At 37.0% G+C, this 25,324-nt stretch overlaps 2 protein-coding genes across 2 annotated transcripts in view; one reads left to right on the top strand and one right to left on the bottom strand.

Moving 5' to 3' along the window:
* Rasa1 (RAS p21 protein activator 1) overlaps positions 1-4,466 on the top strand; it is a 77,955-nt gene extending 73,489 nt beyond the window's left edge. Inside the window, exon 25 of the mRNA XM_041663697.1 lies at positions 295-4,466. Coding sequence (XP_041519631.1) covers positions 295-378 — 84 coding nt within the window. The 3' untranslated portion in view covers positions 379-4,466. The remainder of the gene's footprint in view (positions 1-294) is intronic.
* Positions 3,701-23,984, bottom strand: Ccnh (cyclin H). Its single transcript, XM_041663699.1, has 9 exons — positions 23,761-23,984; positions 22,548-22,670; positions 20,084-20,157; positions 18,804-19,014; positions 13,613-13,776; positions 11,247-11,317; positions 8,429-8,540; positions 4,929-4,989; positions 3,701-3,856 (listed from the first exon to the last, which is right to left on the bottom strand). The coding sequence occupies exons 1-9, from the start codon at positions 23,875-23,877 to the stop codon at positions 3,818-3,820; spliced, it is 972 nt and encodes a 323-aa protein (XP_041519633.1). The 5' UTR covers positions 23,878-23,984; the 3' UTR covers positions 3,701-3,817.
* Between the last annotated feature and the right edge of the window lie 1,340 nt (positions 23,985-25,324).

Raw genomic sequence — 25,324 nt, forward strand, 5'->3', positions numbered from 1 at the left:
TAGAATGCTAGGTCCTTAAGAATCCCATTGGTTTGACATAGTTTTTATTAAATTAAAATTTCTGGCCGGGCGGTGGTGGCGCACGCCTTTAATCCCAGCACTCGGGAGGCAGAGGCAGGCGGATCTCTGTGAGTTCGAGAACAGCCTGGTCTACAAGAGCTAGTTCCAGGACAGGCTCCAAAACCACAGAGAAACCCTGCCTCGAAAAACAAAAAAAATAAAATAAAATTTCTGCATTGAAATTTTGCACTCTGCTTAATGATTTTTACTCACACTGTTTTTCTTTGTGTCTAGCATGTACTGAAAAAACTTCTGGCTATAACAGAACTGCTTCAACAAAAACAAAACCAGTATACAAAAACCAATGATGTCAGGTAGCAGCCTGGTGTTCTGCATGGATCAGCACCCCAACATGGGAATTCACATCACTATGTCTCCTTTGCTCTTGCCAAAAAATAAATAAAAAAAAAAAAGAGAAAGAAAAAAATTAGCACACCTTTCCACATTCCAGTGATGTGTAAGCTATGCAAACAAAAACCCAAGATTCTGCTGGCTAGTAACTGCCAGCACCTTTGTAAGCTATCTGTGCAGAATATTTGCACTTTTTCCACATGGAATCTTTACCAAACTCTGAGCCTTGGTGTACAGTTCAACTTTCACAATAAAGAAAAAAAGCTATGTCTTGAACTTTGAGAATATATTTTCAATATATCCAATTGCCAAAGTTTTGTTGTCTTTTGGAAAACGAACTATGAAATCAACTGACAAGAAAACGCATTCTATTGACAACAGAATTTAACTGGATTGCAGACTGTTCTTACTTCTTATGAATATGACCATTTGACTGTTCACTGAATTTATTTGTATTTACAGTTTCCAGAGTTTGACATTATAATAGGAACAATCTTGCTGTATACTTTTTAAAAATACTGTGCTATTCTTCCTGGAACTGTTGAAAGACAATATATAGAATGGATGATGAATATATGCTCATCAGCTTTATTTTTTAAACATACCACTTATTTTGTTGGAATTGTCAAAGACTGTATTTAGATTTCATGGTTTTGTTAAAATGTTTACAACAAGTAAATAGTTTAAATTCAATAAATATTATTGGTCATTGTACCAATCAATGCATGTTACCCATTTGACCATTTTATAAATTACTGATGTCTTTTATGTTTAGACAAACTGCTAGAATACTTGTGTCTATCCTAAGATTTTTTTTTTTTGTTACTGTATTATGCAGACAACCTCATCAACCACTTAACAACTTATACATCTTTGAACTTCTTGTACGTGTTTTACTGCTGGATAATTTAGTTTGTATAGTTCATCTGTTCTTATGTTTGTATTTTTTGTGAAGTATCCACAGGGTTAAGTTAAAATAAACCAAGGGATAGCTTGCATAATTAATCATCTTACTATTTAACTTCATTCTAATTTTCTTTCTGCTTAGGGATAGTTCAAGCTTTAATATCAGAATAAAGCCCAGGAGGATTTTTATTGTTTCTTTCACAAAGGATTTTATTTATTCACTCAGTGTACAACTTGTTAAGCAATGTGTCTTGTGCTGAAGACTTAAAAAAAAAAAAAAACAATATGTATCAGACTGTCCTTAGTAATCAAAATAGGTTCCTGTTTGTTTAAAAAGAACCACCAAGGAAGGTATTAATAAAATGTTCCCTCAATAAAAATGTTTTCCTGAAGGCCTAGATTCCAAAAATATTTGATTGCATTCCTCAGAGATACTGTATATAGTGAAAGGTTAAATAATCAAGGGTTTATTTCCCTTTGGTGAGGAACAAATTGAAGAGGCCTCAATGTATTCTTTCGAAAGGTGTTAAATACTACCATTGAGAGATTTCCCTGGCTTAAATATGGATCTGAATGTAGCCATAAAGCTAAATTACTGCCCTTATTTAGCTTCAGCCAGATTAACTGGGAAAAAAAAAACAAAAAAAACCCAAAATCACAGACTGTGTTTTGCTTTGTAATCAATGCAGTCCCTTTCTCTCCATAATCCATTATAGTTTCTGTTCTTATTGGCTGCACTATGACCGTAACTCATCTTATTTCCTTGGTTTGCAAGGTGGAAGGGCTACAGACTGTTTAATGTAGATAAGGACTTTCAAAGATAGGTCAAGGTCCAAACTCTATTTTAAAGCATTTTAGTTTATCCTCACTAATTGTACTTGACTGTTCAGCCATGATGGCCTATCTGCCATTCCTGACATGCTTCTCCTTTTTAACCGTTTATTTTTAAAGAAATCTGAAAGATTTATCCTTATTTTTGTGTTTTACTGACATGTTCATGTCTTAAATTGGAGTGGGAAGCTTGTTTCTTACCTTCATGGGCCCTGTAGTAGCTAGGTGATTAGTGGCGAAATTATACCTTTGAAACTTTTTTTTTTAAACTGGGGCTGGGTAGAAAATTTTCAGAGGTATATATGAACCCTGCTTTGGTGTCAAACTTTAGTGTTCTAAAAGAAAAACAGAAGACACACTGAGCATCTGCAGTTCTGTCTATAGTCTATCATGTTGATTAACTTGAACTATACTTGGGTGTATATGCTTTGGTTTTTAGTCTATTAAAAAGCATTACATTTTATCAGTTTTACTCCAGAACAAGAAAGAAAACAGCAGAAACTCAAGCCATACAAGTAATTATTAGAGATGAACATGAGCATAAATCACCATATTTTAGACAGAACTAAAATGCTACCTACCCTCTTGGGAAATGTATCCTTGAGTATGTAAAGCTGGGTAGATTTACATTTGAAGTAGCTGAGTTTCATAGTTTCTTCAAGAGAGTTTTCGTGGGGGGAGGGGAGTAGAGAAAAAGCCAAAAAACAGAAACCAAAACAAAACACTGGCCTAATAAACACATACCTATCTGTACTTTGGTCCTAAGGTAATATCTACTACTTGCTAAACTACGACAGTGTTAACAAACAACAAATACATGCACTGCTGTGGGTAGGCCTTCCAGGAGTAGGCATCATGATCATCTCCATTTTCTACTTGCTAGACTAGTACACTGAGGTATAATTCATGAAAGTCACAGAAAAACAAAGGTATATCTAAATAATGTAATTCCATGTTGTGGGTTTTTATATTATTTCATTTTTAAGCTTTTGAATATTTCATTTACAAATTTCTAGTGACAGTAATGCCTTTTTATATGGATTCACTTATAAATCATTTAATGATAAAACTGACTATAATTTGCTATAACTTACCTGTGGTTACTTAAGATTTTTATCTAGACTCAAAAATTTTATTTTATTTAAACCCAGATGTCAGTAACTTAAGTTATTTAACTTAGAATAAGGTTTAGCACCTAAGCACTAAATAACTGCCCAATACTCTCTATATCTCACAGTAATTCATAAATAGTTCAGTCTATTGAAGAAACATTTTGAAAAGCCAGTTGTAAGACCTTCTGGAGAATGAAAACTATTTCCTTAGCACTTCTAAAATTTACTGTTACTAAGTTTGGTTTTTCTGAATTTCTTCTAAATGGATAGGTTTGTTTAATCACATTTTGTTCAAAACAGCATAAGGAAGCGCACCACAGTACGACTTTGGCCACCATAGAGGGCATTTTGCTACTAATCTTAGTTATGATTATCCAAAATAAATGGTGTTCAGGCTCTTTTGAAGTTATATTTTATATAAAGCAATCACAAACAAAAACTATAATTAGAAAGGTTTAATATATTTTGACGTTTTCACATTGTACTAAAAAGAAAGTTAAATGTCACACATGCTTCCTACTTCTGTTGCTTAGGACTGCCGTAGTCATTTCAGATGGTTAGAGAGAATCTACCAGGTCATCATCAGTCCATTCCTCCTAAGGGGGAAAAAATGTGGTAAGGGTACCATTGAATTAGTGAGCCAGTTTTTCTTTTTACTTCCCTTTAAGAAAATGCTGATTGACAACAGTCTACTGTAGATTTATTTATTTGTTTATTTATTTATTTTTTGAGACCTCTTGGGGCTGCAGCCAGCCTCCCAAGGACTAGGACTGCAGGAGTGTGCTACTAAGTTCAGCTCCTGACTTATGACAGGACTCGGCCACCCACTCTAAGCAGGAGTTCTATGAAGGCTATCCTTTTGCCTCTCCTTATTTATCTTTGACTTTCAGAGACAATTTTAAAAACTGCGGTAAGGCAAGGGGGAAGAATCCTTTGAGAATAAGAGATTAAATTTAGCACCACTGCCTTCTAACATAGGAAGGACTCTTCAAATTTTAGAACTGGCTCATACAGTAGTGTAAAAAAACCAAATCCCTTAAAAAAAAAAAAAAGCCAGCCAATGTCCTGCTTCTTGGTCAGCACCCTGTAAACAAGCAACTGCCGCAAGTGCTCTCGCCCTCTGCCTTACCTTCCCTGCTGTGGATTCTAACCATCCTGACTGGTACCCAAAATAAATCTTTCAAATAAAGTTTATTTTCTTTTTGGTTTTGTTTTGTTTCTTAATTCAGACTGCACATAAAGAGGTGAGTAAAAAATTGTAATTTCAAACTTCAGAGATACTCGTTGGGAGGACTAAAATAAGAATATTGGGCGATCAAGACCAGTTTGAGCTACATAACAGGACAGTGTTTAAAACACTCATGGCCCCTTGAGCTGGGCGGTGGTGGTACACACCTTTAACCACAGCACTCCGGAGGCAGAGGCAGGCGGACCTCTGAGTTTGAGGTCAGCCTGGTCTCTAAGAGCTAGTTCCAGGACAGATTTCAAAGCTACAGAGAAACACCCCCTGCCGCCAAAAAAAAAAAAAAAAAAAAAAAAAAAAAAAAAACCATGCATGGCCCCACCTGTCTATAATGCTTACACTACTCCAGAACAGTACATTTTACTTAGGTCGTGCCAGAAAAATGTAAAAATTATATAAAAGTTTGCCTTTAGGAGTAAACATACCTCTTCTTGTTTGAATTTCTTTGATACATAGTCATCATCTTCATAGCCTTTCCTCTTCTTCCTATAATTAAGCAATTAGCAACACTGATGGTGACAACATATAAAATAGGAACCAGCAAGGACATGTGAGCTATAACCCAATATGGTAGCTCACAGCTATAATGCCAACCCTCAAACAGGCAATAGTACTGCCTTACGTTCAGGCTAGCCTAGGTTAACACAGTGAGACTTAATCTTCAAAAGCAAAAATATTTGTTTACTGAATAACAGGCACTAAAAACTGGAAAGAGATTATTTGTGACTATAAAAGCAATACTTGCCGGGTGGTCGTGGCGCACGCCTTTAATCCCAGCACTCGGGAGGCAGAGGCAGGCGGATCTCTGAGTTTGAGACCAGCCTGGTCTACAAGAGCTAGTTCCAGGACAGGCTCCAAAACCACAGAGAAACCCTGTCTCGAAAAACCAAAAAAAAAAAAAAGCAATACTTAACCCATTGTAGCAACAACCTGCAAAGATTATAAAGAGGCTGAGCATAGCTATAAAACTCAGTACTAATTACTCTAATGAGATTTTGGGATAATCCTGAGCTTATAGTGAACATAGCAAAGAGAATCTAGAGGAAAAATGTGTTGGGAGATCTTGCCTCAGTTATCATAAAAGCATACTGAGGTGGAGCCCAGTGGTGGTACACACCTGAAATGTGAACACTTGAGTGGGTGAGGCAGGAGGACAGAGTTTGAGGCCCACTAGGTCTCACACCTAGCAACAATAAAAAGGCACAGTATAAAAGCTATGGTATTAAGAATGGTATCATATACATCAGTGATTAAAGCAGACAGGCAAAAGTGGCCCCACACATCTGGTGACAGGTTCACTGGGTTTAGACACCAAGCTGGACAGCCTAAGTTTGTTATCCCAACCCATATGGAAAAAGAAGAGGACTCTTACAGACTGTCCTCTGCCCTACACACAGGCACCCACTTGTATCTGTACTCAACACAATAAATAAATCAACTGCTACATCTTTGAATTTACCTATGATAAAAAATTTCATCTAAGAAAACCATGAAATATTCAAAAGCAAACTACACAAAACTAATATTGTAGGGGAAAACCTTAACATTCATAAGCATTTCTTTAAAAAAGTAAGTAAGTATCAAAGTAGTGAAAAAACTGTATATAAAATAACTACTAAAAATTTAAAGGTGAAAATATAGAAAGCATAAGAATATCAGAACCAATACAGAAAAAATAAATAAATTTAAATGGCTATCAAACCTGGAAACAGTATTCATAGTGATTGGGTAAATGCAAATGATCAAGGTGATACTTTTTTTTTTTTTACTCAGACTGGCAAGAGTAAGATTAATAATAGTAAATGCATGATGTGGACACACGAAGTATTTCATGCATTTATACACAGAAAAGATTGGCAGAGGATAGACCCATCTGGTAAGTTACTTCTGAGGCCATGATTCAGATTTACAGTTTGCTCAAAGGGAACTTTGGTTTTTATTCAATGAGCGACATAGAAGAATACAGTTACTGTATAATGAAACATAGAGGCAAAAATCCTAATGATCAAGGAAAACAAATTCTTTGTGCTGAAGTAGTGCTACTTGGTGGTGTCATTAACTGTTTTCAGCCTGCACTGAGATGAGTAGAACAGACACTGTATACTTAGAAACTACACAACAATCTGACAGACTTTGACCACTAAATCTAATAAAATTATAATTTTAAGTCTATTTTACTTTGTAGAAAGTTTGGTTGTATTTTATAAAAAACCTATGTCTGTAATATTTTTAAGTCCTCCCTATACAAAGAAATACTCAAAACACTTTCACAGAAATGTATAATTTCCTTGGTAGAGTACAAAGCAAATGGCAACTTTAAATGTAGTAAAATGTACTCTCTGTTAACTGGAAATTTTGGGTGATGACCCATTCCATTATTAGCTAGAACAGAATTAGTAGTTGAATGGTCCAATGAGGAGGACAAGTTAGTAAGTACTTCAGGGTTTTCAGGCCTTACAAATTGGAGTACCCTGCACTTAAGTCTGCAGTCTATGTCCAGACAACTCTCTGGGCCCAGTGCAAAATGGAGGAGCCCTTTCTAGCAGGGTTCCCTCCCTACCTGAATAGGCTCTAGGCTCAGAAGCCTGACCTTATCAGGAAGCTGTCCTTAAACCTGGATGCCAGACCTACCTACCTCAAGTGTGTCCATTTGATAACTAGGAATGGTGCTCCAGCTCTCTGATACGAGCTTGTTGCCAAATGCACATGAGGTGATGCCCCAGCTGCTGTTCCCATTTATATGTGTGTCTTACTCTGGAATAAAGGTGAGCTGTAACACTGAAGCAGTCTCCAGGAAGGCTATTTCTGTTCATGTTCACAGCCATCTGAACCCTGCTTCGCTCCCTCCTCCCTCATGGACTGATGGCCAAGGATCCCTGAGGAAGAGGGAGACTCACACAGAGTTTCTGCCATAGCCACTTAACTTTTCTGCCATAGAATGAAAACAAGATAATTACATTAACTAAAGGGCATTCAGTGTTCTAGTAACTACTTCTAGAAAAAAAAAAAAAAAAAAACAGGTGGGGAATAGATTGGTGGGTGCTGGGCTTCATATCAGAAATACGATACCGAAACCTAAAGATTTCAAGATTTACTGGAAGCCACAGCTTTAAGACAACAGTCCTATAAATAATTACACTTAATTCAAGGAATTAAGTCATGGCTACCTTGCACTGAAGTCCTTGCTACGCTCTTCAGCTTTCCATACATATTTGTTAGTATTTCTTCAATAATTTCTTCAGCTAATTCCCATTACATGTTAAATAATAGAACTTTCGAGTGAGTCCACAAAAGATAAATTCTTTTACTTGCATTATTCCTATGACATGCTTAAAAAGAGTTAAATCTCGAGATCTTTTATGCAGAGCATAACAGATTTTATGGTAAATTCCACATTAGCCTATTAAGTATGCTCTTATACTTAGAGAAAGTAACTTAACAGTCCATTTTATTGGTTCTCTGATACAATGTTTTCTCAAACAGAAATGAGCCAAGTTTCCTTACTAGTTAACAAAGATTAAGTCTAAAACAGTATGCTTGTTTTTCAAACCAACCATAAGGTTGGTTAAAAAAAAAATGAAAGTTTAAGGCTCTCATAGAAGACTGACTCCCAGTAATTCCATGAAGTGGAAAAGAAAGCCAAGTTACACAGTAATGTTCAGAATCAGAACTGTGGGATGAAAGCCAAATATTTCTTCCTTGTGTTTGCTCCCACTAGAAATTACACACCAGCCGGCCAGTCTAGGGATGAGGACAAGACCCTGGGTTCAACTCCCGGCACAAGCAAAATCAGTATACTAAATTGAAATATATATATCTGATTTAGGTAGGTGCTAAGATTAAAAAACTTTGTACCAGTAAAATAATTTAAATAAAGTGAACTCAATGACTTTATGAACATAACTTTGGAGTCATAACTACTTACGTAACCACATTAAGCGCAAGGTCAGCAGAATGACATCGCTCTAACTTCTGTTTCAGAACAGCAACTTCTTCAGACCTGGGTGGCTCATACTTTTTTACTAGGTTTCTCATGCCTAAATAGAAATACAGAAATATTTAATAATATCTGTTTTAAGCTGGGTGTGGTGGTACAACCTTAATGTCTACACTCCAGAAGCAGTGGCGGAGGCAGGCAGATCTCTTGAGTTTAAGGCCAAAGTGAGTTCAGGACAGCCTGTATCAAAAAGACAAAATTTGCTTTCATATAAAGAAAGGAAAATAACATGCTTTAGGAAATAAAAGACAGATTTACATTCTATATTAAAATCAAGAAGCACTAGTCTTTTAAGTTCAAGTAATAGGTATCTGCTATTCATTTCATTATATATGGCATAAACAGAAGCACGCTATATGATTTAGGTAGTATTTTTATAAGTACCTCCATGCTTATATTTTGCTCAATCTAGGGCATTTGAAGTAATCTCTATGTGATTTAGTAAATATTCTTTATTCTGTGCCACCAATCATATTCATTAACAGATGGTGGCCTAAGAATATACTTTTTTTTAACCAAAAAAAACCTAACATATAAAAAAAGAAATTAAAAAAAGGATACCTCTGTAACAAATTATGCTCTAACGTCATTCAACATAATAAACTAAATAAAAATTTCAAGATTTTTTTTTTAAGGAAAACGTGAATAAGTCCAGGGACTTATTGTGTGGTCATGTGCTTCAGACTAGTAACTAAACTGGAAATCAGTACTTATGTCAACATCTTTAGGGCAATATCTGTCCCTGCCCCCCCCCCCCCCATATATATATGTACCTTCATATTAAAGCTGAGTATTTTCTGAAGCAGTATTCTTGTGTCATATTTATTTAAAGTGGAACAAAATAAAGATGAGAAACCAGTAATTAAATGTTAAGCTTCAAATAAACAGTGTATTATCCTTATTTATCTTCCTCTACCAAATTGTTAGGAACTACTATTACAAATCACAATTAGCTTTGGAAGTGAACCCTCTAGTGGTAAATACGAAGACTTACAGTTTATGCAAAGAAAAAAAAAAAAAAAACTAAACATTTACTCCATTACTCCAAAATCACTTCAATCATCAATCATACCATGGCATGAGAACTGCATACCTTGATTCCCAGTTTTTAAAATAAACATTAAAATATAATTTATACACACTTGCTATCACCTAAATAAAGGTCTGCAATCCTGTATTTTACTGGTTTAAAAGGCAAATAAGCCTTTACCTATGAAATAATAGCTATGAAATAATTGCCAAGACAGGTAACGAAGAACTGAGTATGGTGGCATATCCTACAATCTCTGCTCTCACGAGATAGAGGCAAGAGATTCCAAGCTTAGGTCCAGCCTGGACTACATTCTCAAAAACATATATGAGTGATACACACACACACACACACACACACACACACACACACTATATATGTGTTTTTTTTGTGTGTGTATTAGGCGCCGGTCAACCAAGCAGAAATTCTAATCAGAATTTCTAAAGCTGATTTCTCAACACCAGCACTACTAAGTTTTTAGTATGTGTTATCAAAGTCTTTCTAAAAAGTTTCCCAAGGCTACTATTAAAATTATCACTAAGTTCATGTATTTAAAAAATGAAATGTATTCTCTCACTCTTTATAGAGTCCAGGAATCTGAAATCTGTTTCTCTGAGTCAAAATCATAGTACTGGCAAAGAGCTAAATTCTGCCTGGAGGCACTGATAAAAATCTATTCTGTTTGTTCATTTCTGGTGACTGCCAGCACTCTGGTTTTTTTTTTTTTTTTTTTTTGTTAGGCTGCTACAATTTTTAAGGCCAAGACTGCACTTCTCTAGCTGTCATGACACTTTTTTTTATGGCTGTCTCAAGTTTCTTTCTACCTTTTGTTCATGAGGATTCATCTCTTCAGTAACTCAAGTCACCACCCGCAGCTTTGGATACTAGCATTTTTTTTTTTTTTAATTTTTTGGTTTTTCGAGACAGGGTTTCTCTGTGGTTTTGGAGCCTGTCCTGGAACTAGCTCTTGTAGACCAGGCTGGTCTCGAACTCACAGAGATCCGCCTGCCTCTGCCTCCCAAGTGCTGGGATTAAAGGCGTGCGCCACCAACCCCGGCGATATACAACGTCAACTCTCGTTTACGGTAACAAGTCCAGGTTCCAAAGATAAGACATAGACCTCCTTTTGGGGCCACTGTTTTAGCAGCACCCGTCATGTTTTTTTTGTTGTGGTGGTGGTGGTGGTAGTGATTTTGTTGTTGTTGTTGTTTTGGTGCTAGGGTCTGAACCAAAATTGGAACATGCCAGATGAGCTCTACCACCAAATCCTAATCCAGGCTCATCTGACAAGCTACATTTTTATCAACCTCTAAGCTGTAACAGTCAGTGTCTTCTGAAATTGACACTTCATCCCTCTCAACTCCACTTGAAAATGACTGCCTTTGCATTAGTAACAAAATATTAACTAGTTAGTATCTGTCATTTTGTAAACTTACCTTGTAGTTAGTTCCCCTGGGTCTGAATGTCTCTCACATATTTGGAGATACTTTTAAAAGAACCTTGTTTTGACTAGGTCTTTTCTAAATCTGATAGTCAAACTCTCTTTTTACATATAAAACAGATTTCCTTCCATATACCTTTTATTTATTCTCACCAGTGTATCTTCAAGGCATCATGACACAGTAATTCAATAAAAGTAAATGTAAACAACAATCTACCACTGCACATTAAATACCAAAACATTTACTTAGAGAGCAGCTCTGTAATAGCACTTACTTTTCATTATATCCAGGAACTGTGACAGGCAAGTTCTATTTTCTCTCAGCATCAGACTCTCTGATAAATAGCTATTGAAGGGAAAAAACGGCATTTTAACTCAATGAAATCACACAGCACATTGAAAAGACAAGGCATAAATTATTTTCCTCCATGTTTATTTCATCAAGTACAGTTTTAAAATTACTTAAAAATATTACATAATATTGGAAAACTCCACAGTACTAAAACCTACAGCTATTATAGTCTGAAAGATTTACTATCATTTTTTGCTTAAGAGATGTGTACTGTTCAAAGTTTATTTAAATTTTATTATGTATAACCTTTCAGAGATAAGATAACAGTACTAATGACCAATATGTATCGTTTTATATTAAACGAACGATATAGGTATTCTCTCAGCCTAACTTTATGTGATTCATGAGGAGTGTGAGCTGTAGACAGATTAACTAAGATCAAAGGTAGAAGATACAGAATATGGTCCCCCTTAGTAACAATGTCACTCTACCTGTGGCTGGATTTGAGCATTAACAAGAAATCTATCAACAAGATATCATCTTATGCTTTGTAATTCTGTTACATCTTATCAAGTCCAAAGCAAACATGTTAAAAATCTTTCTACAACTGTTTTTATAAACCCTAATTACATTTTGTTTAAATTTTAGTTCCTCTGAAATTTTACATGCAAATACATCATGTATAGGTGCTATAATCCCAAATGATCCTAGATCTTTAGACATAAATATGAAAAGTATTTTTTCTCCCAGATAAATAGGTTATGAATAAAGAGTTTTAAGAACTGTTATTGCAGTATCTTAAACTATCTAGATTAAACTATATATGAAACTTTGGTTTGGGTTATTATGGTACATATTAACTAATTTCCTTATTCTTGTCTTGTTATACATTTGCCATCTTCCTTATGTTTCTTTTTATTCTTTCAGTTTTATATCATTCTAATTTTTTTTTAAACAGGGTCTCATGTAGCCCAGTTAGAACTCATTATAGCTTTTGAAGACAACCTTTAACTCCTGACATTCCTGTTTCCATCTACTACAGGCTGAAATTAAAGATAAGCTATCTCTTACAGAGGCTCCACACCTAAGAAGACAAGTCAACTATTGACATGGATGTCTTTCCTATTTAATGCACGGTTTTATTCTTGTACCTAAGTGTAACATAGCAGAAGCTCACTAAACGTTTGCTTAGTAAATAAATGGGATATAACTCACTATAGGATTAAATCTACACAGAGTTGTACTTGGGGCTGAAGAGATATCTCAATGTTTAACAGCACATCCTGCTCTTCTAGAGACTCAAGTCTGGTTCCCAGAACCCATACCTGGTAGCTCATGACTACCTAACTCTAACTCTAGCGATCTGCCACCCTTTTGTCTTCATAGGCACGTCTACTCATGGCATATATTTTCATGTACACAGTTAGAAGGTGGTCACAATCCCTTACCCTAGAGGCAAATCAAATGTGTTTCAAAATTTGTAACTATTTAAGTTATATAAAGCTAGCTTGGTATATATGCTGCCTTACGAAAATATGGTATCTGAGGGTCAGGAATATTGGTACTTCTATAATGATAAAAAATATTCCCAATGAGAGAGGCCAAAAACTAAATTACATCTGTTCATGTTTGCTACTGTCTTACTACTGTATTTTGAAACTGTAAGTATATAAGATAGTTTAAGCTTAGAAAATTTTACCTCCTTCAGCTATTTATAAAAATGAAATAAAAACACTGTCATAAGAAATTATAAACAATAAAAAGTATTATAATTTGGAAAATAACGAATATAATATTTCTAATTTACTATTCTTCTAGCTCTCTAGTAATATACCGATAGTACTGTTACAGGTTTAAGAATTAATATATGCATAAGATAATATTAAAAACCAAGTGCATTTAATTCCCATAAAGTACTCACGGGAATGTCTGCGTCTGTGTGTGTGCTGCACATTATTTACGGCTAACTTCAGTGTTCATGTGGATACATCCTAAGACATTACTTCTACAAATCCTTACTGGATGTGTTACACATGCTCTCCAACACATGACAGATACAACAATGCAGGTTTGCTGCATTTACAAGTTCATCAACTTGAAAATCTGTCATACAGCTATAGTTGTCTTCCAAAACTACCTGTTTCGCTTCTACCTTAGTCAGAAATGTGTTCTCTTAAATCAACAGTACTTTATTAAATACCTTTTTAAAGGCAATTTCATTTCTTCAGTCATGAAACTTAGCTGATATAAGACATATACAAAGACAATTATCTAATGAACCCTACTTAAAAACTCAGACTCTACTAAGATGTAAAACTTAAATTTGAATTAACATAAACAAGTCGATACCTTTCCATAGTAATTCCAGCCCTAGAGGCACTTGATAAAATGGCAGTCAGGGCAATTTGTGAAGGTGTGTATAAAAGATAAGCATCTGTCAATGCAATTCTACTAAGAAAATCATCAGCTGTTTTCCTCAGAATCTCTGGATTCTCCAACATGGGGTATCGAGTCTAGAAAGAAAGTATACAGATGTCATAATTTCTGAGAGTTTACTGAAGATCAATAACCATTAAAAAACATACAGCAATTAGCAGGGGCTTAATAAAGAATGATTATTGAAAGTAGTTCCTTTGCTATGTCCCAAAAACTAATCTTTCACTGTTAGATTGTTTGTATGTACTAATTGAATGGAGCTTAATTATAGACATCAAATTCTCAACATTTCATTCTGTTTTCTCTGATATGGCTTTCAAACACTTTTGGAACCAGAACCATGATTAGAAATATATGCCTCTAAGAACAAAACAGAAACACATGCTTCAAGACAGTAATACTTAATATTCTTAAATTTAGTCCTTTTCAAAGTTAGATGGGTAGGCTCCTAGAGTTTCTACTGCATTCAAGGCAGATCCAAGATATATTACTTTCAGGTAAAGTAGAACCAGGCAATACAGGCAATTGTAATGTCAAATTAGGAACTGTTGTACCTTATCAATATCGTAGAAAATTTGTCCTAATGTATACTGTTGAGGAAAATAAATGGAAATGATTTTGGATCCATCAGCCTTCCCAAATAGCTAAAGAAATGTGTTTAGACTATGCACACGAAATCTGAGACCTTATAGCACCTGTCAATTACTGAAGTCTCAATCCCTCAGACTGACTTGAGATGCTCATAGTCAAGTCCTGAAGCAGAAAGACAACCTGTAAATATCAGGTTCAAATGTGGAGCTACACATGGCCAAGTCATTTCCCCCAAATGTCTGACCCTGAAATAATGGAACCACTCCATTCCGACTGCAGATGCCCCCTTTTCTCAGGATTCTGCTTATTTTTTTCATGCTGTTCTTGCAAACCTCAGACCATTGGGGTATGAATCCTTCTACCTGATCTCACTTATCAGAGTCTTCAATCACTTCTTTCCTGTACTTTTAAAGATTCATTTTTACTTTCATCTGTGTTTGTGTGAGTGCATGCATCATGCACAGTGCCCACAGAAACAGAAAAGGGTGTTGTGTTGGATCTCCTGCAGCTGGAGTAACAGTCAATTTTGAACCACCAGATGTGGGTGCTGGGAACTAAGCTCAGTTCCTCTGGAAAGGCAGCTAGCACCAATTCCAACAGTACATGAATCCAATTTCTATACTTTTGATTTCTTGGCACTGCCAGAAAACTCTACAAAAGCGGTTTTGGGATACTACTATAAACCCAAATTCTCTCATCTTGATATGTCTCTCAGCTTTGTCTACCAATATAATGTTGTCCTAGAAAATTTGTTCTTCCATTTGTTACTGATGATAGTCAGTATTTTCTACCTTAATGTCTTTACTAGACCTTAAATCCACCATTCTGTGGAAAATTATCTCTGCATTTAAAAAGGAAAAGAACTATTTCCACCAAATCCCCAGATACAACAGCATCTTCATCCAGACTCTCCCTTTCTCATGTCAACACAAAAGCTTGTCCACCTTTCTAAGGCTAACTGTACCATTTCAAACCCCATGCTTATCTCCTGTATATTGTTCATAAAGAATCCATAGCTCTATTATATGGTCTCTGCTTCCTCCTTAGTCTTTTTTATTACTAGCTCCTTGGATCAGTATTGAAACGTGTTGATTCTTTTCTGCAAAATTAAACACTTTTATATTCAATATTTCTTCCATCTTACCTCTTTCCACTTCAAAGAGAAACTGTTTAATGAAGTTATGTATGCAAGTTTTGTGCTACAAAATTGACAAGAGACATCTCGCTGCCTGGACAGTCACCCAAACTTCTTCTGTACCGTTGGGGCATCCATCCTCAGCCCACAGGCCCATAATATCCAGCAGACTTTTCCATTAAGCAGGAAATTTCAAAGACAGTTCCATCTATATTGGCAGTTTGCCAGTCATATTTTTCTGTGTCTTGTAGAATGTCTAGCGGACTCTTTCATGAAGCAGGAACCTCGAAGGATCATCTCACCTTTAGACAAGTTTAGCAGTCATCTCTTTGTGGGTCCTGCACGTTCAGTTCATCAAACAGTCCAGGCAAGAGCAGTTTCTTGCCCAAATGGCTAGCAAACTCTATAAGGAGACTCTTTGATGCCCATCTTCCTCTTGAAGTAGATTGTTGCTGCCAGGAGCAGATGTGTCTCATTGTTATGAAAAGTCCTAAGTTCTTAAAAATTTGAATGCCATATTCTGAAGGTCTCTGAAAGATTTGAAGAATACCTAACTAACTGAAATCAATCTCTATCTAGAAAACCTAACTAACATGACTATAATCTTGACTATTACAGATGATTATCTATTAACCCGTATTTCTTAATTTATACATTGCATTTTTAAATGAACTGCACAAATATAATGCCTTAATCAAGAGCAGAAATTACATATAACAAAATTGACCTAAAACTTGTATCAATAAACCAAGATCCATACCAATACAAAGTATCCATCTCTAGAGCACAAAACAAATTTTTCTTTTAATAGTAAGAGACATGAGTTCCTCAAGGCTCTAATGCAGCTGAACATTTCCTATTATTTAGTGATTTCACATCCATAACAAGTACGTTTGTAGTGATACTTGTGCAAACAAGACTACAATTCAGCATAAGACACAAGTATGTACATTACAAAATTCTGAAAAATGATAAGCAACTATGTTACTGGTCTATGTTACTGCTGCACTATATATTGTAAATTATTATTTTAGAGCATATTCTACTTACTAACAATAACTCTAAAAATACATCATGCAGGCCCATAATTGAGTAATAGAAGCCACTGTTATAAGAACATATGACTGCTCCATGCATGTAGCACTTAGCCAAGGACAATAAATAAAGGTGGAAGACAGTGATATAATTCACACAATAACATATTCATCTAGTGTCTCAAAGTATATGTAGTCATTAAGAAAACATAATAAACACACTTTTTTTCCCCCTATTTTCCCCTTCCTGGACAGGATCTTACTATGTAGCCCAAGTTGGACAGACACAATTCTGAGTTCTGGGACTCTCCTTCCTTTTCGTTATAATTTTTTTAAATTTTATTTACTTTGATGCATACGGCGTGTATAGGTATTTGCCTGCATGTATGTCTGTGCACTACGTACACCTGCATGTATGTATGTCTGTGCACTACATGCATGCCTGATGCTCAAGAGGGACAGAAGAAGGCACTGGGTCCCTTGGAACTGGAATTACAGCCAACTATGAGTTGCCATGTAGGTGCTGGAAATTGAACCCTGTTAAATCCCTTTACTGGTAAACCATCTCTACAGTCTGTTCTCTTTCAATTTATTCCCACAAAGCCACCAATCTTCTTCTTTTCCTTCTACACTTCAAAGACAAATTTCAACAAAATCATAAATGACTTTTCTGGTACTAAACTCAGCAAACATTATTAACCTACTTTTTCTTCGCCTGATCGGAGCAGAATTAGAAAGCTGATGAGCTTTCCGTATAAAGTGTAGTCCCTTAGGAGTCTCTTCATTACTCAGCTGCCCTTTAAATGTTTCCCATGAGCAGTCCTCACTGTTACCCCTCTCTGCACAATGCATGACACATACAGATGTCCAATCTTATCAGACGCTGTGATGGCTGTTTTGACTACATTAGGAATTAAATGAAGCCAAAAATGGCTGGGCACACCAGTCAGGGATTTCTGCTTAATGAAATCATTTGAAGGGGGAAGATCCCCGTCTAATCCAGACTTCTGAAGGAAGAAGATACACCTTTACCAGATCTTTTAAGGTGGAAAGATCTGCTCCTAATCGGTGTCACGCCTTCTGCTGGAATCCTTTACAGGACATGAAAGAAAGAAGGCCCTCTTTTGCTGCAGGAGCACCTTCCGCTCCTTCAGCCACTGAAATACCAGCCCACTGGGGCGTGGCCTATTGCTCTTTAAAAAAGAGCGGTAAGCCTCAGCTCCCTTGGTTCCGGCTCTTGCATCAGCGAGTCTGACTGACCGTGTTCTGTAAGTTTTCCCCTAAAATAAATACCCCTGTGAATCCAAACTGGTATGGGATTGATTCGCGCATTACTCTTTCTTGCCTGCTTGTCCTTAGGTTCTAATGCCAGTGAAGGATCCACTAGGATGGTCTCTGGTGGGATGTTCTTTTGGCACCTGATTCCTAATCTTGATTTGAATTTCACTTCAAGTGATGCTTTCTCAACAATGTCTTCCTTGCCTTTCAATTGGCCATCTTTTTATAGAGAATTTATATTTCCCTCTATAAAATTTAGTAAACTAATAGCTATCTAACACACTAAACTGTAAGGCCTATGAAAGTTGTCATGCACTGTCCTGTTTCTAGGCTGAATGCTCAAACATATTTAGCATATAAACATATAAACAATATCCATAGCTGCTTAACTGAGAAAAACCAGCTCTTGACTTCTCTTCAACCTTACTTAGACTTTTCAACAAGTTAAGTTGACTATGTCAATATTTACCTATGTATCAATACATGGCACATATAAATACATAAAACACGCACATGCACTTATCTGTGCTACATGTTCAGTGGTGCAGTAAAACCACACTGCCAGGCTAGTCTCACACTTCCAGGTTCAAGTGATCCTGCAGCCTAAACTTCCCGAGGACCCAGCTATTTACTTATAATTTTGGTTCTTATGTTTGTGACCTAAGTTCATAAAACATTAAAAATAGGAGCCATTTAAAATTTAGTTTCAGGTTGGTACCTTTTTAAGGTTCTGTAAGTCTCTAGGCCCAGATCTATGAAAATATACATCAATTAGAAGAATTACCATAATTCTTTAAGAGCATTACTATAAACTCACAATCTCCTACAACAGATTAATAAACCAGAAACCTGGAAATTCCTATCTAACAATCTAAGATAACAAACTCTTCAGGTGGACGCTAAGGCATTAAAGTTTAAACACTATTACCCTAGAAGAGCCAGCACAGACTCTCAAGTTGCAAATATACTGTGCCATTTAGAATATTACTAGTTAGTTTTCAGTTCTTCTTAGCAAAGAATAACAAAGGAGTACATATATTAGCTCATTTCCTATGAGTAAGTTTACCTTTATATCAATGAGGAAGCCTTCAAACGGTCGATACGGATTGTGGACGATAAGGTGAAAATTAAGCTGCTGTATAAGTAGTAGTTCATATTCCAAAATTTGTTCCAGTGCTTTCTCCTGCCCAAGGGGACTCTCTCGAAGATTTCCAACAAACTGAGGACTAGACACATTGAATTCATCTACTTTGCAGGCCAAAAATGCACAAGTGAGCCTACATGAAGAAATAATGGAGGGCAGAAATATGTAAATATTCCTTAAAGTACTTTGTACATTGTTTAATATTTACATGCGACTATGCTAGACACTGCAGGACATTAAAAAAAAGGAAATGTAAGTTAAAAATGAGTTCCTCTTCAAACTTTTATTCATTAGGAGACTTAAGAGAAATGGTAAGTTAAGTAGAGCCATTATCTAATACTGCTACAGCATTTAGTCAACATTAACTTCATAAAATTCAGACAGAAACTTAGAACAAAATAAAGAATAAAAGTAGTGTGTATCAAGAAATATAAATGAAGAGTTAATTTAAAAACAGAATAGTACACATGTATGTACCTTGTGACCAAAGAAGACAGGTAACATAATTAACATTGCAGAAGGTTGTCAGTAGATGTCTCAGATTCTTTGAGCAGAGTTACGAGTTTATGGACAAGCAGGAAATGCACCTGAGTACTAAATTTAGGTCAGAGAGGGGAACTAGTAAGAAGGTTACTGCTCACAGCTTTCAGAAGCTAGTAAGAATAAAGGCCTGAGAATAGAGTGGGAAAATAGAGTAAACAGAATAAAGGTGGTGAGAATAGAGTGGAAAAAAAAAAAAAACAGAAGCATGAATGACAGCAAATTCGGTGATGAGTCCTATACTAATTCTGTCCTTATCTTTAGTAAGTATAATGCTTAGCAAAGAGAAGAAACCAAATTTTCTTAACCAAAATTGATATGAAGCTACAGGATTGGTAAACTGATGAGAGTGGAGAAAGTAATTACCACAAAAGATTCTTAGCCTGAACAATCGGGAGCATAAAGATGCCATTGACAGTGGTATTAGCAAAATTGCTAGGTTAAAGAAAAATTCTGTGAATGGTAGACAAATAGCAGTTCAAATGCCATTAGCAACATAGAAGATAATGGCAAGGAAGGAGACCTTACACTCAAATAGGAAAAAAAAAAATCAAGACTAAACTGGCCTTAATTAAGTCAATAAACTCATATAATCCCCACAGACAAATGTCCACACATTATAAACATCTTCAATGAAAACAAAAAGACAAATTTATACTCACATTATTATCCGGGGGTGATATTCCATTACTGAATTATTAAGATAAAAACGCTTGAAATACATACAAGCTGTACCCTAAGATTAAAAGAAAGAAATATACGCATCTATAAAAGCAGGATCTACTTACATGGTCCACGTTAAATTTTGAAAAGATTACTGACTCATGCTCAGGAGGCTTACTTGAAAAGGTTCTCCACACCAATACTTCTGAATTTTGCTTGTATAAAATAAACTGGGACGCAATACAACAAAAACACCACAATCAAAAGAGCCTCTTTCATGTTTCAGCTACTTGTCCCCAGCCTACGAAGAACAATCCTTTCTGCAGTCACTGAATTTAAGAATGTGTGTGTGTGTGTGTGTATGTATGTTTGTCAGAATTCAGAGCAACATGAATACTTAAAATCAGAAAAATTTAAGCATTAAAATAAGTGATCACAGGCGACCCAATCTTGAAAAACTGCTAACAGAATAAAATGACTGTCACTTCAGATCTGTGGTGAGCCAGGATGACTGCTGCCAACCTGCAGCACCTCGTGTCACCTGATACATCCCATCCAATAAGTAAGCTCACTGTGTAAATCTCAAAACACCAATATACTCCAATCCTTACAACACATTAGTAAAATACTGCTATCTCTATAAAGTAATATCACAAGTTATCTGATTTATTCAGACATTTATCAAAGGTCAGAGGCTATACTTAACTAAGAACTACCTGAAGCTTCAACTATTATTATCACATGACAAAACAGTAAACTAACCATTTATTTAACTGATAACAGGAAATATCCTTCAATAAAATTTGCTATCAATTTATGTTAAACAACAAAATTTGTATTCATTGTATAGACAAATTTTGTAACATTCATTCAAGAATTGCTTGACCCAAAGAGATAATTTAATCCTACCACCTAATTCTACAGCTCTTATAATGAAAAAGACAAAATCCAAATTTCATTATAGAAACTAATCAACTGTATCTAATACTGTTCATGGCTGTTTCATCTCTCAGATAAGTCTGCAACTTAAAAATAAACTATAAATATGTGTATTTAATATTCTTCCATTTTTTTCTACTATAAAAATGGAGGATCTTAGGTAGTTCTTCTCTATTCATTCACTTTAAAAACAGCCTTTAATACTTGATCTTTACAACTAACTAGCCCTGAGAGTAATAAGCAAGGCAAAGGTGCTTTAGAGAGCAAGCCTTAACACCAGCTTTTTTATTTCTTTGTTGTTTAGCTTTTTAATACCAGTTACTTATTCCTTCTCACCACTGACCACTCTCTCTAGTAGGAAACACAACACTCAGAACCATATAAACTAATAATCCTGAGTCATTTGAGCCTGTGATACAGCTCAGTTGGTAGTGTGCCTGCCAGCATGCATGCACTCCAGTACTACATAATACCAGATTTGCAGTTAGGTTGAAGGGATTGAATCACAAGTTCAAGGTCGTTCTCTGGAAGTAATGAACTCAAGGCTGATGTGACCTGAGACTATCTTGCCAAGAAACCAGTAATAAGCCAAAAGATAAAGCTCTAACAACTTCTAATGAAAGTTTCAAAAGGTCTTGGGGCAGGAGTTGCAGCTGGAAGGCAAGGGATGGCTTCAAATAGGTACTGAGATGAGCAGAACTGAAAACGCTCTGGTTATACTTGAATCCCAATTCTACTTTCTCTAGTCAAGAAGGCCAGAAGAAAAATGGCTTTTCTTTTCCCCCCAAAAAATGAGGATGTCACAAACTGTACAGCAGACTATGAAATGGAGTTGAAGATGCCCTATTCACAAAATATAGCAACTTATAATTTAAGGCCTTTATTTAAAAATCTCACAAAAATCAGTTTTTCTCACTCATATTGATACATGTATGAATATATCAATATTTACAAAAAAACTATAGCTGATTCATACACAAGTTTCACTTAAGATTCATTACTGTTCAGGCCTTGACTCAGGGAAATGAGCACCTAGGCAGAAGCCACATTCCTCAGTCTTGCTTCTGTCTATTAACAGAATTAGTGGGATGTCTGCCGATTTTCAGCCCAGAGTTCAAACAGTGGATATGCCTTCTCCAGACTTCCCTCTTGTCCACTCAGAAGCAGAGGTCTACTAGGTGAGCCAACATTAGAGGCACAAGAGAGCAGGAGCCTGAGATTCTAGTCAAGACTAAAGAGAGCGACTTCCTGATGAGATGCCTGTACTGTATGAGAAGATACAACTGTTTTGTTTTGTTGTTTTCTGTTATGTAGTTGGGGGCCTATTTAGTTCTATAGTTAAGACTACTCTAGCCTAAAGCCTAATTCTAACATAAATACAATTTTGCTACTTGAAAAAAATGTGACAAAATTAAGCACAACTAAGGTGAGTCTTCTAGAGTAAAGAGAGAATTTAACAGGAAATTTAGAAGAGTTCAGTTCTCACAAGCTTGCTAAAACATTATATTCACAACCATGACTTACCACAACAGAACGTGGCATTGCTGGTTTAAATACCGAACAGAATTCCAATAATCTTTTCTCATAGTATTTGCAAAGTGTCATTTCTTCATAAGGCTCAAGAAACACTGGATCATTTGGAAGAACCTTTAAACAGAGCAAACATTTCAACATAAATTCAGTGAATTAACTGTAAAACCGTCTTCTCCATCCTGCTTAAATTTGATTTCTATCTTCAACAAAGGGAAAATACTTCACACCACTTTCTCTTTGTACGTTTGCTAAGCATTACACAAAATATTTTAGGAAATAATAAGCAAAATAAATAACCTGAATTTACACCATCATCTCTCAATTTCCCCAAATATCAGTTGGATATTTGTAAACAACCATGGCAGAGCATGTACCTATATGCTCCCAGGTCTGATACCATTATCTGTAAATCAATACTTTTTTCATTGGTTAGATATCTCCCAATTCCCATTTTTTCAGTCAATCTCTCTGTCACCCAAACTAAAGAAATCAGCAACAAATGACTCAGTGTATTTGCTACCTCGTTGTTTTGGGAGTGCAAATATTATTTACTTGAAATCTGTCGGAGCTAGTATAATGTCACCTTAAGTCAGTACAACAGAAAGAAGACCTGAGGAGAGGACCATAGATCAAACCATGCTCAACTGGCTTGTGTCAACTGTCTACTTCCTTTCCTGGTGCAACCTTGTGCGTGAGGGTTGTTTATGGAAAGCAAACCCAACGTGTCATTTCCCCATTTCAAGTCTTGGAAAGACTCCCTTCAGTTTCGGCATGAGTTTCAACCTTAGGCTTCCGTTTACAAGTTCCTTGGCTACGTTCCTCAATCCCTGTAGCACAGGTACAGTTTTGCCCACAATGACCACGATTCTGCACCAGCGGCTGTGTCTGCCGGACCATCCTTTGCCCCACTAGAGTGCCAACTACTGAGAATGGTTTGTCCTGACATCCTGCAGGACAAGTGACCAGTTCGAGTCCTGCTCAAACTCGACATCCCCCAAGGCTTAATTGTGGCCTTTTCCCAGGAGTTAGTCATCCTGTGACGGCCAGCCTGGGTCCCGCGTCTGTCTGCACCGGCTCCAGCCAGAAGCGCTCTCCGCGCTCCCTGCCCGCCCGCCTGCCTGCAGGCAAAGCGAAGACTTCAGGAGAGGCCGCAAGTTCCCGCAGGCGCTCGCGTGGGCGCAGGGGCTGCCCTGCGGGACCTCACCTTCCCGTTAGCCACCGCTCTGCACTTGAATTTACGGTTGGCGTCGGCCCGCAGGCGCGCCAGCTGCTCCTCGCTCGCAAAGGTCCAGTGCCGCTTCTGGCTGCTGCTGTGGTACATGGTGCAGCCCTAGCGGGTAGCGACACCGGGACAGCGACAGCGACACACCAGGAGACCGCGGCCACGCGCGACCGCGACCGCGCAAAGACGGCGACCAGGTCCAGAGACGCGCGCGTGACGTCACAGTCACGTAGCGGCATCCGCTGAGGCGTTTCCGGAGCCCGTGGGGGGTGTTCCGCAGCGCGGGAGGGCGGAGCCTCGGGGCTCCAGGGCCTTGGGCGGGGCGGGAGTCTGAGGGGTGTGGCCTCGCCGAGTCAGAAAGTGGGCGTGGCCGTGGGAGGGCGGACTGGACTCAGCACAGAGAAGGTGGGGGAGGTTCCAGGGTCCCCAGAGGATGTGTGTGCACACCCAAAGCTGAAGTCTTTCAGGCCTAAAGCCGGAGCCGTGGAAGCGGGGAGGAGAGCGGATATGCGTATTCGTGCTCCTGCTAAGACGACCTTTCTCTGCGTGGTTTTCTGTTCCTCCTAGTATTCCCATCTCTGAAGCCCCAAGTGGAAGATAGTTTTATAGTTCTTGGTGTTCCCATCTCCAGTATTGCTTTAAACGAATCTTACAATAAACTATCATAATGTTTAAGAGATTTACCTTTTGTTTTTTGTTATTAGGACTTTCAAAATTGCATTTGAGATGTCAAGTTTACATTGGTTCCAAAAGTCTTCACTGTTTTGTTTTTTCCTTTTTTTTTCTTTTTTAAGGCAGAGTGCAAAGTACTCCACTCCCCACTGGCATAAACTGCAGTCAAGTTTTCTGCCCTCTCATTTTGCCCCGCTCCCCATTACACGTCTCACTGTGTACAACAAGTCATTATTTAGTTCAGGGTGGTTTCAAACTTACGACCCTCCTTTCTAACCCTCCTTTCTAAGCCTCAAGTTCTGCGAACTCAAACATGCATAACCACACCCACCTCACCTTATCTTTAGATCACATTTCACTGCTACTGAATGGAGCTTATTCAAACAAAACACACTCTAGTCTAGAAAGTGTAGATTCACAACATGGTGACAGAGATACTACTAATGATGTCGAATGAAAATTAGCACCAAGAAGTAAGAAATTAACAGTCAAATTTTCAGTGGTTTTTAAAAATAAACATATTTGTCATTGTGCAACAGTTCTTAAAATGTGATTTGTATTAGTTGTAGACAGATTCTAAGTATTTTGAGTGCAGATATTGCCTGCAACCCAAGACTTGCAATCAGAGATCTTGCCTTACTAGCACTGTTACCTTTTGGGCTCCAAAGAAAGGCTCTTCATTCTTTGCTAAAGGAACTTGCAAGAGCTCAGTAATGGGAATTCCTTTTTTCCTTTGGGCAAATCTTCCCTGTATGGCCTAGGTCTACCCTTGCTCCTGGGGTGCATCTTGAGGACAGTTTCTGGTCAGCCAGCTAAAACATTCTGTTTGTTCCTGTGCTCCCTCTGCCCGCCTGGTGATTAGCTATAGGGCATT

The sequence above is a fragment of the Microtus oregoni genome, unplaced genomic scaffold, assembly GCF_018167655.1.
Source record: "Microtus oregoni isolate MIOR12 unplaced genomic scaffold, Mior012 000014F_ref0000157, whole genome shotgun sequence".
NCBI lineage: Eukaryota > Metazoa > Chordata > Mammalia > Rodentia > Cricetidae > Microtus > Microtus oregoni.

Bases quoted from the DNA above. Each gene is read 5' to 3' on its own strand.
- Ccnh (XM_041663699.1), bottom strand. From the start codon at position 23,877: ATGTACCACAGCAGCAGCCAGAAGCGGCACTGGACCTTTGCGAGCGAG. The intron at 19,015-20,083 runs GTGAGTATAAAT...TTCTTCATGTAG, and splicing joins TATCACCCCCGGATAATAAT to GCTCACTTGTGCATTTTTGG. The intron at 3,857-4,928 runs GTATGTTTACTC...TTTCCCCCTTAG, and splicing joins AGAAATTCAAACAAGAAGAG to GAGGAATGGACTGATGATGA.